Here is a 15138-nt window from a genome sequence, read left to right as displayed (position 1 = left end):
TCGTTTATTCCGTTAAACACGTAACACCATTCGCGTAACACCTTGGGATTTCTAAGAATTATAAACCCAACGTATACTCACGGTATATGCGTTAAAGTTAAATAATTAAAGTTAACATTCGCTATAATAATAATCCCTTACTGCAAAAAGAAATATAACTTTTTTAAATCATTATTCGTCATTATTTTATCAAGAACTCCCTGCCTCTGAAGGTCAGATATTTTAAATCGTCATGTACTTTAATGGCGATCCTAATTGAGACTTATACCAATTGAATATCAATTGAGTACAAGTACGACTCATTAATCAGAAATTCAAAGTTATATATATATATATATATAGGCTACGCTCACAATTAATAACCGTTGCTACGCCTTAAGCAGTCGCGCGCACGTTTCCATGCCGAAGAATTATTACACCGTTAATGCGCTGACGTCTGACGGTTAAAATGCAAGTCGTGCATTTCGATATCTAAGGTGGCACTTACCAGAATCGGGCCTCCATCCTTGCTAGAAGCTGAGACCGTGGCACCGAACCATTGCAGCGTTTTGTTGTCGATCTGACTCAAGCCGTTAGGGATACTTGGATTTTTGACATGATTATTCCCTGTAATAAATAAATTTCTTACATATTATCAATCATTTGTTTTTAAACCAGTATTAAATTAAAGTAATCGCTATTCATAAAAAATAATTTAAAAATATACTAGATAATTATATCTAATTTATGAATTCACTAATAGATTGGCGCGTTTGTAAAAGAACAATTGAAAAAATAATAAAAATTTTTTAATAAAACTAATCAGAGGAAACCAAATGGTTTGGAAAAATAAATTAATCGCGCATTTATTTTAAAAATTAAGAATTTCAAAAATGCAATTTATTATAAATTATTATAGCTATTAACAAAATGATGTGTTTTATGAAAAATATGCTGAAAAAATGTTTGCTAAACCTATGAAATGCATTTAGTAATGATACTGTTTGAAATACTTGGTTGCGATAAATAAATATAATAATAATAATAACAAAACATTTAGTTAAAGATGAGAGATAAGTAGTTTTCAGCTAAGGTGATTATAATAAAATGTTTATAATTATTACGTTTTGTTATTATTATATTTATTTATAGTAACCAGATATTTCAAACAATATCATTACTAAATACATCCCACAAGCTTACCAAGGATTTTTTTCAGTGTATGAAAAACACAAATATTCTCAGATCCATTCGGATTACTCAGAGCGATTAATCAGACAACGTATCGGTAGTAGGAATTAGTATCTAGTTATCCTGTCAGGCAGTCACTTAACTGGAAGTAAGTAACCTAATATGTCGCTGAATGAGATGAAGCGAACACGTTGAAACGAAATGGTATGAAACGACAAGGACGAGTCTTACTGACATCTGTACCTGGTAATCTCACTGTAGGGTTAATCCCAGTCGAACTCAACCTTCGTGATATTCATCATATCAAAGGTACTATTTGTGGAAGGTAATTTACTGAAGAATAAACCAGCCCCACGTGGTACGAGACAGGCGAAAAATGATCGATTCGTGAACTGCATTTCTTTTTCGGATCCTCATTATCCTTCATCATCGTCGGATTATATTGAACCAATATAGAAATATGATTTATTATTTGAACAAAAAAAAAACACACACATCAGCTCGCACAGAAAAAAACAACAAAACATTTTTGGTCAGTTGTACAATATTAAAAAAAAAGAAACAAATAAAATAGAGATGTGTTCTATCTTGATCATAATAAACGATAATCTTGATAAATAATTTGACTATTATTTAATGAAAGTAATTTGAACAACACCACGCTGCATAAGGTCAACCTTGCAATTATCGTTCGATCTCGAGGAAAGAACCGCGGACAGACGTCATAGCGAAGAGGTTTTAAGAGCGCTCTGTACTTTTCTTCGTCGATTTTGCAAACGGAGCGAACCCGTTAGCCCGTATCGATAGGTTTTAGTCTTTAAAAAGAACTTGTCCTTCGTTTCCCAACCCTCACCGTATCGTATTACAACTAGAAATGGCAATAATGATTCCAGTCTCGAATATTAGAATTAGTGTCGCCTAAACTACTCGATAATCTTCATGTATAACAATACTTCATGCTTAATAAAAACGTGTAACAGAATTCAATTACAAATATATATTCTCTTTTAATGAAATTTATTTGTAAATTAGAATACATTTCATGTAATAATCATCTCGTGATACGCGTGCATGCCTTTTACAACTATACATGAAAAAAATTTTCTCATAAAAATTACCCTGAAAATCGTAGTAATTGTAGGACAACGTAAACCTTGAAGAATTTTACTATACTTTTGACAAAATTTAGTAAAATTTTAATAAAACTTGGCAAAATGTTGTAAATTTTACTATACTTCTAACAAAATTTACTAAAACTTTGCCAAATTTTATTAAAATTTTACTAAATTTTAGTAAATTCTAGTAAATTTTATTAAAAGTATGGTAAAATTCTTCAAGGTTTATGTTGTCTCACAATTACCACGATTTTCAAGGTAATTTTTAAAAGAAAATTCTCTCCGTGTATCTGTTCGTGAAGAGTTTTCCATGATTGCACGGTTTGTAAAGAGTTTCATTAACGATTATATGATCGTTTGAAAGCACATTCAAACCCCGATGAATTCCTTACTGACAATAATACTTTACAAACACTTAGGAAGCTGTAACGGAAACGTTCGAGGCTGTCATTAAACGCCACTTAAACGGGACTGTCATTAAACACCTCGTAATCGTCAACATCTCATAAACAACTCCATGTTTAAATTTCCATCTCATCAACGACTCAATAAGTAATAATTTTAAAGCTCAATGAAATAGACTACTCTCGATATTAAAGCAAATTTCATTACAATTACTGGCGACAAAAAGTTTCAATCCTCATTTAAGTAAATTTCTTCAAACTTTGAATAAACATATATCGTCGCCATCAGGTTTACTCGACGGTCGGACAGATGGATGCATTCGTGCAGCACGAAGTGAAGTATTTCCGACCTTCGAAAATTAGTCCTCGGGCACAGCACGCGGCAAGAAACACCGTATCTTCGCAGAGAGGTAGGGCTAGGGCAGAAAACGGTCTTACGGTTTTCTGTATTAGGCATCGTCGGCTTCTTGCAGGGGGACGGTTCTCGGTATCCTCCGGACAGATTCCGCCGTGGTACACCGACACTCGGCAGAGGAGTTCCACGAGACGACGTATTCGCTCGAATGGCCGTAAAGTGAGTGACCTCAGAGACCTGGACGAGATCTCTTCCTCGTACGCAGGCAGAATCAACGATCGAGAGAGGATCGTTTGGCACTTCGACGTGCCGCAGGTGGAGCAACGAAATACATCGCGAATGAAGATCGCACACGAGATCTCTCGCGTGTAGTTCCGCCTGGATTACAAGGAAGTCGGAACGAGTCCTCTCATCCTATCTTGATTACAGATTCTTTCTCGTGATAGTAAATTTAACAAATGTTTATGTTTACACTAATTGTAGAATAGAGAACATATAAGTAACACAATTCTGTCGATACTGGACGCAGTATAATTACAAAATTGAGATTAAAAAATTAGAAGAAAGAAGAATGAAAAATTCGAAGGTGGAATTATTTTTTTCTCGTCTACAAAAAAAAATATATATATATATGTTTCACGGTGTACAAAGGAATGACTGTGTGGTTCTCTCGTAGAAACCGCAACTAAAATTGGACGTTCTGTATAAATTACCGATTGTGGCAAGTTCTTCGTCGAAGTAATAATAATGTTGTTGTCATCGAGACGCCATTGCAAAACCGTCAGGCAGCGGTTATTTTCGAGAGCGACTCCGTCGACTCTTCGCAAGTTTCAAACGGCACGCCTATAAATCCGGACGCTGGTTATTCCGTCACTATTTTAAACCGTGACAATGTGTGGACGTAGTCAAAAGAAGAACAAGTCGTCATTTTACGTAATCCCTTTGCTCGAGCTCGATATTGTACGTCATTATATTTGTACAGCGGCAAATTTAGAAACGCTGCGCGTAATCTTAAGGAGCATCCCAGAAGGAAGCAAAATGCAGGCGTCAAAATTACATAAATTTATGAGTGTTGAGCAACCACTGGCGCGCCGTTAAATGTAAACATACACGCTTATATTTCAACATCCGCGTGATATGGGTTAAAGCTTTTCGCGCAACATCATCAATTATTGCGATTCTAATCCAACGCGCGTAAAGTAGCCTTTCGACATCGGTATCGCGAGCGACGATCGCGAGGGAAGTCCAGTCTCGCGTGACGAGGCTCCACGCGATATGTAAAAGGCGAGAAACAATCGAGATGTTTTCCTCGTCGTACACGAGGAAATCGTGCACGATTAATCGGCGACACATTGCTACTGGATTACGGAGTCTAATTGGACAAGATCGAGGAACGATAGAGCTACGTGCGATCGGCCTAATTATCGATCAAAGCGAAATGTTACGCTCGCTCTCGCAGGCGCGAAAAAGGAGAAAATCGGATTGGACTAATTGGACGTACAAGTCGAGATCTTCTTGTATGCACAGCCGGGCGAGAAATGTTTTCTCGCGGTCGTCGTAGAAAAGGAGAGAAAACAAAAGAAAAGCGGAGCGAGAGAGGCTCAGTCCTGTTTCTTCTTGCTGCGCGCGGATACGATCCTGCGAACGCAAATAATTGATGAAACCGAGAATAAGAACAGAAATAGGTTTCAAACAAGAAAGCAGGTTTGCGGGAATTTCATGGCTCGATTTCCGTTGGTCGTTTTATTAGTTCAGCTGTTCCGCCTCGTCGTCACTTGGATCTGTGATCTTTAACGATCTATTAATCATCCGCAAACTTATTTAATCTAATTTAATTGTTCCGGGAACTCTTCCTCTCGCAGTTGGCTGCGTATCGTAATTGATGTACGATAAAAAAAAATTCAGAAAGTCGGGTCATTTATAGTAATTTTGAGTTATCGAATATTATTACAGCAGGCTCTATGTATGAAGAAACAATCACGCATAAGAAATCATATATATCCGATTCAATGGAACACGTACGTTGCAAATAACGAATATTTTTTCCTCGCGGAATACAGTCACGAGCCATCAACTATTCGCGCGCACCATCTTCTCGATCATTGCGCGAACGCACTAAAAAGGAAGAATTGTATTACGCCGCGCCGCGACGTAATATTTCGATAGCTCTCGAATCCCTTTTATGCCGATCCCGCGCCCATTGCTGCCGATCGATTCCGTTCGCGCTCCATTTGCTGGATGATATAACGTGAAATCGGGCGGCCGCCGGGCGCGCCCGATCGCGTGATTTCCTGCCGATCGTGACCTCACTTTTCTTCTCGTGCATGCGCCAATACGCACGCGGCATTATGGCATCCGAGGTATCGCGCCGCCGCCGATCGAGATCGGACGGCGGCGTTACGAGGTGTGTAAACCGCGTCCAATTCACGCGAGTTTATCACCGCCGGATTATTCTCGCATTAGACATCAATAAAAATATTGACAGTCCGCTTTTTATTTATTTCTCATCGGTTCCGCCTGATGGATCCTTCTCGAACACTACAATGCCAAATAATTCACTTTCACATTAAAATGGAATTTGTAACAGGCTAATTATAACCGCAAGATATTAACGATTTTAAATCTCGACGCGCCTTTGTGGATTCGACTCTGCGGTTCAATGTAAATCGTTTACGAATCTCAAACCACGGACAATGCACAACTTCACGGAACTATTATACGCGTTTAATAACACCGAAAATAATATTATTAAATAGATGTAATCTGCGTTGTTTTTTTTTTTTTTTTTGTATATGTAACATTGAAAATGTTCTGATAACTCATTAAGTCTCTATTATATACTTTGTTATACATCTAGAGGCAATATAATTTCTACACAAAGATTCTGCAGGGGCTTATTGGCCTCTTTTTCATTAAATTTTGGTAATTTATCATTGGAGCGTTAAACATTATATTTAATTTCATCCCCGCTAATTTGAATTGGCGCAGTTCGAATCGCGCATTTACGAGCGGCGCGAGAGATTACATCGGGAGCATGGCGCGAATAATATTTTTAAACCCTTTCCTGCCCCTCGCTCACTTTACGAGCCGACGATGTGCTCTAAACGCGGGCGCTTTAATTGGTTCGCGCGCACGTTGCCTCGCCACGCAACGTTTCCCCGCGGATTTATGAACCGGAGCGCGGCTACGAGGCTTCTCTCGTGAAGCTAGAGAGCGCGCGAATTTACAGCGGTAATCGGATTTGTTAAGGATATTTTCCAGGCGGTGTTTAAATAGCTGGGCGTTAAGCTCATGAGCTTAACTAATCAGGTCACTTAAAGAGGTTCCCGGTAAGATCATCAGTTGCAAAAATCAAGATATATAAACCAACGTAAAACCCATTTTACGATCATCTTCCTAAAATTTGCTATACTTTCAGTAAATTGTACTATGAACATAGTAAATTTCGCTATATTTTTGGTAAATTTGACTAAAAAGTATATTAATATTCCTCGAGGTCACACATTTATCTCACAATTATCAGATTTTGAGGGTAAATTTTAAGAGAAAATTCTCTCCGTGTATAACCTTTTACGTTATTAACAAAAAAATTCTTCGTAAAACGACATTCCGCGTTCTGCAGAGAACGCAATACTCAGATATTCCTTAAGGATTTAATTCACCTTAACTTTACAAGATTATTGTTCGATCCGATACATTGTCAGCCGTCGACGACAGCGATGAACAATTTCTTAATAAATCAAAGCGATTTATGTCCCGAACGCGATTTAAAACTTTCCTACATAAACTGCGACGTAAATTCTAGGCATGATAAATCGTGCGTGGTCAGGGAGCAACGTCACGTGCGGCAATTGCCAAGCATCGAAATATGGTAGGGTCAACGACAGGGTGGGTGTATTGATACTAAGAATAGCGTACTGTAACCAGTTCGCCAGTTACTTCTCGAGATCACCGAGCTACACGTTGGCGAACCGACGGTAGAATGTGGGTCAACTGCCTCGCAGGACAGTCCGGCGAAACTTAAGGCGGAAGCTCCGGATTTGTGTCTTTCAGCGTCCCCCAAATAAATTTAGGATGGCACAACGTACCCCCATTCGTCCTAAAGACACCCGATCCCCATTCAAATTTGCAAATCAATGAGACGGTTTAAATACTACCGCTTTTATATCTGCAACCTGAATAGAAATAAAATCTATTGTTAACTTGAATTCTGCAAACGGATCGGTAATGGTTGACTCACTGTGAGGGGATAATTAAATCTAACGTCGTGACTCCTTCCACGCGTCGGACAAAGTCCTGATACTTGATACAATAAACACAGCTAATTATCTAATCTAGATGCAGTTGATTGCGGAACAGCAGAGCTCGTCCACAATTAGCATCTGTTTCCCCGCGCATTGTTTCCCCGTGCCGCTCGATCGTCCGCGCATCCGCCGGAGTCCCTCACTGCCGAGCGTATTCCAAAACCGGTCCCTGTCGCGCCGATTCCCGATCGTGAATCATGATCAAGCGTTTCCAGACCAACGACGATCACTCGCCGATCGATTTTTCTCCGAAGACCGCGTTAGCGAGCCTCAGCCGGCAGCAGGACACCAAAGAGTCCCCGGCAACCGGTGATGGTTTCACGACGCTCAATTACTTACTCAATGAGTCGTCAATTACGTCACATGCGATCGAGCATGCGGAATCTCACGAGGCCGTTACGTTACTTCGCGAATGCATCAACGTTTCAACGCCGCGGCGATCCAAATTAGACTCGGATTAATGTGGACAGGGCGGTGGAGAGAAGCTTGTCATCCTTATTTTACTTCCACCTTGACGAATATATTTATACAATTGCATTTGTATCTAACTCTCCTGTATTCTATTTTCAATCAAAGGGACCACCTGTCAATCATCGATAAAAGCGTGTCGTGCACACATGTCGTCAGCAAATTACTCGCTTTAACGTTTAACGGCGACTTAATAAATTATGTCTGAGCCCAAAAATTTCAGGATGAGAAGACAGATTCTATTCCCCCCCCCCTTTCATTAAAAAAGAAAAAAAATTTCTTTAATCGTTATAAATATTACAATGTTATTGGGCACCTCTTCGCAGAATTTACTCGACGTTTTTGCAATGTTATATTCTTGGTACGGGAGGTGTTTCGAGGTGAATCGACGGCCCAGAATTAGGACTCTGGGAACCATAATCAGCTGTAGCGCCGTTAGCGCGTCGTCTGTCAAAATTAAGATAACCGACGTTTGATGATCTCGTTACCTTTATCGTCGAAATGGATTATGTTGCATCTATCGTCGGTGGCGATATCGCATTTATAGACTGCGCCTCCTCGGTATACGCCGGCCTGTGCAGTTTCAGCCTCCGGTGCGCCCACGACCGCCCTGGAAAGAAAAAAATAAGTGACGCGTTATCAGCGAAATCGAATACCAGCGAAAGCACGCGGCGCCTCGGCTACGATTTACGTTTCAATAATATAAGCTTGTTTGTTTCGCGGCGCACAATTCGCAATTGCGCAATTGTCTCGCAAAGATCGCGCGCAATCCGCGAGATTGATTCTCATCGATATTATCACTTGTATCGATTTAAACGGCACGTTTGATGGACGCGCAGATTTGAGGCCAGCGGTCGCCGGCTATTTCGATCAATGGCGTAAGACCTGGCGGCGAGTTCCGGCTAACGGGCGAACGTCGACGAATCGTGTTCGATGAGCAGCTTTCGCCGTCAAAATCTCAGGTACAGCTTGTCAGGATCTATTGAGACGTCAAGCACTGCCAATTACTCGCGCGCGCGCGCGTTCTGAAACTAGGCAATATGCTCGACAGAAGTCTAAACATACGCGTGCGAACGTAGCATTTGGCTTTAGTAATTTTCTTTCGTGCAGAGAAAGCACTACAAGCACCGATTCATACCGCTAATAGACTTCCTTCCGATGCTTCGCTCGTTACATCGATCAGTTTTAAGGCTTCTTCCTTACCTGTCCTTTTTTTCTTTCCATTCGCTTTCCATTACCTGCGTCAACTGTGCCATTCGAGCGCAAGAATGACGATTAATTTTTTTTCTCCTTCTCGTCGCGTAAGACTTTCCGCGAGACATGTCTAATTGATGTCCCAAACGAATCGTAATGTGCACTTTAGAGCGGCGATAAAATATCGATAAGAAATTAACGCGCGAATATAAAATCGCAGACGCCATAACTCTAAATCATTTCCGGAGAAAAGCACGCGTCGTAATTACTCGAAATAATCCCCTTGGGGAAAATGGCTTTATTAATGCAACTTTTACTATAATTAATCCCAACGGCTCGCACGAGGCCGTCAAATGGCGCGATTAAGCGCGAGCTGACGCGAGAACAAAAAACACGGTGAAATAATGAGTAAAGCCTCCCCTCCTTCAATTACTTTAACGATTGCCGCTTCGCGTGCGAAATTGGCCATTACCGTTATTGAACGGAAGGCGTCTTTTTTTTTTTACGCGAGCGCCTCTCCCACAGATTCGGCGCTCCCCCCCCCCCCCGGACTTAGAATAATTAGAACCAGACATCCCTAGGTCCAATTTATTAGCCGCGTGTGGTAATTTATTGTCCTCGAGTGCCGGGGCTCTCGAGATCCGTAAAAACGGAAATAAAAAGAGCGGCGATGTGACCGCGGACACTACCAGCACGCCCAGGCAATATGAAAATGGGATGGCGTAAAACAATCGATCGTGTAATTATCTCTGGAGGGTGTGTCGGCTATCACGGAGCTCGAGGGGAGCATCGGTATTACCCTGACCTATCGGTCAGGTAATTAATTCCACTCGCGTTGGAGAATACCCTACGTATTCGTGGTGTGTGGCCCTCGACTCATGTTCCCCTTTGTCGTTTTCACGAATTCGATTTTTTACTGCTCTGTCCAAAGATTGAGTACAAAATGCGTTTCAAAGGAAAGAACTTAAAGATTCGAGGAAAACTGGCCTCGAATGATGTTGCACTCTTTCTAAATCCGACTGAGCACTGTTGCACTCGCGCAAGGGCAACTGGCACTACGAATAATTTTTTCGAAATTCGAAAACGTGGGGCTAACTTCACATTCATTTCGAATGAGGCGAAAAAAAAAACGAGAAGTTTGTCAGAGATAAGTTCCTTCTCACGCGCGTCATTTCCGACCAATAAATGGCTCGTATGCGAAAAGCTTTTCGGATATTATGTTTACCTCGTGACGAATGGGGTGATGAACGGCTGCTTTTATCGTCTAGCATTGTCAGATAATTCCGGAGTATCAGCTCCGGAAAAATGGTAAAAGCTTTCTTCCCACCCAACTCGGAAATGATCTCGATATACCTACGCGATATATAGCGAGGTCGCATTCACATACTTTGCGTTAACTTTCTAAGCTGTCGTAACACTGGAAGTTAATATTAAATAATTGAAAATACATATTAAACGCTAAGTAATAAAATAATTAATCTTACTTAGATTCAAGAGTGATTGCGCCATTGGAATATATGCGTGTAATACGTTCTTCAAATCAAATAGAACGATGACGAGGCAATCGACTCTTCAAAAGAGTCGAATGGATAATAATAATCCGCTCGCATGATTTAACTCTGACCCGCTGACCCAGTTTCGGTAACGCTGCTAATTTAAAGTCCATTAACATCGAGACCCGCTCAATAAACGATAACCGATAACTTCGGCCATTGTTCGTCGTCTAATCATTCTAATCTGCGCCGGGAAATGCAATCGGCAACGATTACACCATCCCGTATCGCGTGCAATTAGTGTTATTAGGAATCGACCTATGGCCGCCCTTGGTGCGAGTATACGCTCTACAAGACGATCGATCATAATTTAAACGACGTTTAAGCATTATCACGATTTCACGACGATAATTGCATAATAAGATCTTCCAAGTTACTCGGGTGTTGCGCGATTATTAAAGCGCGTTATTATTTATTTTATCGGCGGAAATCTCAAAGCGCGAGACAGATACTCCGTATATCGTGGGTTTCTATCTCGAAACCACATGGAAATGCCATTGCCTATGGAGCAACCTTGGCATACTTCGGGGGCTTCTGGATTGCATGGTTGGTGCAGCGCGTGCGTAGGTAAGCGCCACACATACTCATACACGTCGAAAGAGAGGAGCCGATTATGCCGCTTATGTAAGCGATTCATAAGCGTCCTGACGTGCCGTCGAAGTCGCAAGCAATATCGATAACGGCAGGCCAGCGCGGAATTTACGAACGGCTATATAATTCCCGGACTGACAGATTCACTCGGGAGGCACGAATAAAGGGAAGCTTGCTGTAATTATCGTAACATGCGTGTCATCGTAATTAATAACGAAATAAACGAAACGGGTTTTTCTCTCCGCGAGCCGCGATAATACAAACGTTAAACTGGATGAGCCTGCGGTCAAGACTGTGGTAATAATTAGAGGATGGATAAATAATGACCGTGGCGCGAAGAAATGAAACGACCACGAAACTCGTTTCTCTAATTGTCAATTATCACATTGTGCGGGAACAGAGAGCGCCATAAAAGGGACGTCGTAGCGTCTGGCATGGACAACGATTTTTTTTAACGCCAGAGACAGAGTAGATTAAGCACATGCAAATACAGGTGCTGAAACATTCATTAAGAGGTCACTCCCAATTTTTTCTATCCACTTGCACACTCGAACGTATGACAGTGTGATTATTCCCTATATGTATACGTAACCGTCAAGTTGTATTATAGCTAAAAGATTTTTGTTACATAATATATCGCCGCGGGTTTAAATACCGTGTTACTTGTATTCCCAATGATCTCCTCTTACTCAGATTAACATAAAACATCATCATTGTTGCAACGTCATTATCACGAAATTTAGAGAGTGAAATTTGACGCGCGTTTATACGTGACTTTGACGTGCGACGAACGGAGGCTCGCGCTACTTCAACGAAGAACAAACGTGGGTTGAACCTGACGAGGTTTCAAGCTCCCTCGCCCACACTCCACGGTTTTTTTTTTTTTTTTTGCATCCGTGAGGAGGAAACTACGGCCACCGATATGTGACGCACGTACGGGAATGCAAGGGCGAACCGGTCCCGCAGGATACGGAGTCGCTGGCTGGCGGGTCGTCGGGGATTCCTGCGAGTCTCGATTCGGGAGTATCGATGTATATACGCTACAGGCCGAGCGAATCACGCGAATAGGGTGTTCGATCAGTGGGCGTTCGAGATGGCCCGAGTTAAGTTACACTTGACTGTCGAAGAGAAAGTCCCCCCCCCCAGGACCCATCAGCACTTAATGTCATTCCGGTGTCACAGTCTTTTATCCGGCGGTCGTTTTTCGTGCACGGAAATATACATATATGCTAATAGTCCTCTTTATGGACTACTGATGCGACCTACTTTGAGCTTCATTTTTTTCTTCTTCTCGGGAAACTTTGTCGGTCAAAGAAAAATAATGAGAAACGAATCTGACGGTGTATTTATGATGATTAAACTTTAATGCCTTATTCATCAAAAACGTAAATTAAATTAATGGCCGAGTCCTAATACGGTAAGACTGCACGTCGCGACCACGCGAGATCATCAGCATCGAAAATAGTCTCTCGCAGCTGCGAGAGAGACCGTAGTCCCGCTTTGCACCTGCGGTCTCTCGGTGTTTATCGTCACGCAAATAATTTTTTTTTTAGGCGGCAGGTATTCGACGCGTTGCGTCCGACGGATTTTCAAGGACTCGGCCGGCTAAAATGCAGGACGCCTATTCAAGAATACGCGAGCGAGGCCGCTCAGTAAAACCGATTGCGCATACGAGAGTACAAGTCCTCCTGATTGTGATCGATATTGATGATGACAACAACTGTAGAAACATCCGCGCACTTTGTACTCTATTTACCCTCCATTACAGCAGCGTGTCGTGATACACGGAAGCACATTAACCGACGTATTGATATATGTTAATGACGCGGTGTAACTGACGTTTAAAAATCATTATCGAGCCGTTATTTCCTCCATATACGCAGGCCGGCGACGTAGGAACGTTTCCCGCTGGCAATTCGCGCCGAGTGCACACGGCCACGCAAACAGATCGAAATGAAAAATCATGCCGCGAAGTAACCCGATATAGTCCTCGTATCCGTGCGCAATAATGTTTTCCGAGACGCAGCAGCACGTGCTACGTCCATCGGCCACTTTGCATAAGCTTGCCCGGCGAGCATCGAAATCTGCATAGGCTGGCGCGGCCTCTTTAAGCGTCCAGCGCATAAATTGGAGAGTGTCGTCGTCGACGTCAGGTGTAACTCGAGCCTCGCGGTTCGGAATATCGGCGGGCTTCCTCCCCGTCCGATCGCCATCGGCGGTGTCGCGCGTTGTATTGACTTATATTATATATACAACGGCCCGGCGACACGCGTACGCATTCGCGATCCCGTATTTGGCAAAATCGGGACGGCTCCATTCGACATGGCACGCCGTACTTGGCGAATTGCTCAACGCCGCCGTACCTTCTCCACGTGGGATCTCGCGCTTTGATCTCCGTAAAGTATCTCTCTCTCTCTTTCCCTTTCCCTCTGCCTTTGTGTTCTCCGCGAGGACGAATCCACGCACGCACGCACGTCGTACGTGCAAAGTGACGGACATCGTTGTAGGTACACGCCTTCCATGAGGGCGTCGTGCGTGAAATCGCGCTGCTAAAAGTACCGGTACACCACCGAAGATCGGTATCGTCATGCTCCGTTCGTATAGCGTTATTGTTCGCGAGAAAGAGAGAGAGAGAGAGAGAGACAGGCTGTTATCTTTTCGGAAAGGTCGAGTAGCGTGTATATGGTTTCGCGTGAATCTTTTTAACCCCTCGCCCGCATGAATTTCCTTTCATGCGCAAATATGTTTCTCTACACGAGGACGACGGATGAATTATTTATAGATAAATCAGTGTAGAATTGACAGAAGTTTCAGAAAAACCGACACAATACGCCGCCTGCATAAATATAACGTGAATTGTTAAATGTTTTAAATTAATTGAATAACGTTGCAGTCGCTTCTCCTTTAAATGATGAAGAATATTCTGTCTATCTTACATCGACTTCAACTGGTTTTAAGAAAAATCGGTTTTTCATGTAGCCATCGTACTGTTACGTAGTATATTACGTCGCACCGAACGTGCGTTTGAGTGGATTTAACTTCCGTTACAACTATTACAGTCAAATGGAGACTCGTGCACGGGCATAAAGAATGAAGATTGTAATGCAACCTCAGGTTTCAAGCCGGAAATCACGCAACACTTAAGGTCCTCCCTTGCTCTCTCCACGAAAGAAAGCGTCTCTTAAACGTCACTGGAAAATTATGTACGCGACTTATCTATACGCAAAAAAATGCCAATCAATCAATTAGAATTATTGAAATTACTAATATTTTTCAGTATTAATGTTTCTCCTATATACAAATACTCTAACTTTATTCCACGCATATATTTGTAGAATTCGTTAATTGTGATAATTACACATTTTTTTGTTAAGTTGTGAATATAATTAATAAAAAATTATTTTTTAAAAATGTCTTTTTCTTAATAACCGAATTGAACTAAGTGACAAACAAGTCTTATGGGAAACGGAAACGTCTATGAAAGGACGTATTAAGATAAGTTATCTCGTTATGAACAGAATGATAATTTTTAATTCCTCCAGTATAAGATTGACAGAAACTTAATGCTAAAAAATCTCGACTAGAGATTCGAAGAAAGTCCGTCATCAAAAAGTTAACTGAAATTGGAAATAATTAATCATTTAAAACAGCTGTAAAAAAATTCACGGTAGCAATTAGGAAAGATTAAAACAATTAATCAATTTAATTTCCTCTCAATTGCAATCTTTCCTTCTAATTCGCTTATATATCTTAAAGCAATATTGAATGTTTCCCCTCCTCCCGCTTCCGATGGACTTTTAGAGTAAAATCTTAGCGATTAAAGCAAAGGGGTTCAGTGAACCCGCGCACGGTTCAGCTCTTCTCCAACAAACGTATATGTTAATGAGCCAGCGCGTGCTAGGAAATTTTAACCAGGCGCAATACGCCTTTCGTACGTTATATGCACATGCAGTGCGTCGTGTTATTGCTGACGACAATAAAAAT

At 41.6% G+C, this 15138-nt stretch overlaps 1 protein-coding gene across 1 annotated transcript in view; it reads right to left on the bottom strand.

The window, feature by feature from the left end:
• Nucleotides 1–15138, bottom strand: part of LOC105832649 (integrin alpha-PS2) — a 76453-nt gene that overhangs the window by 45630 nt on the left and 15685 nt on the right. Inside the window, 2 exon segments of the mRNA XM_028191764.2 lie at nucleotides 488–606; nucleotides 8305–8426. Coding sequence (XP_028047565.2) covers nucleotides 488–606; nucleotides 8305–8426 — 241 coding nt within the window.

Source organism: Monomorium pharaonis, chromosome 11 (assembly GCF_013373865.1).
Source record: "Monomorium pharaonis isolate MP-MQ-018 chromosome 11, ASM1337386v2, whole genome shotgun sequence".
Taxonomy (NCBI): Eukaryota; Metazoa; Arthropoda; class Insecta; order Hymenoptera; family Formicidae; genus Monomorium; species Monomorium pharaonis.
This window is presented reverse-complemented; position numbering and strand designations above follow the sequence as displayed.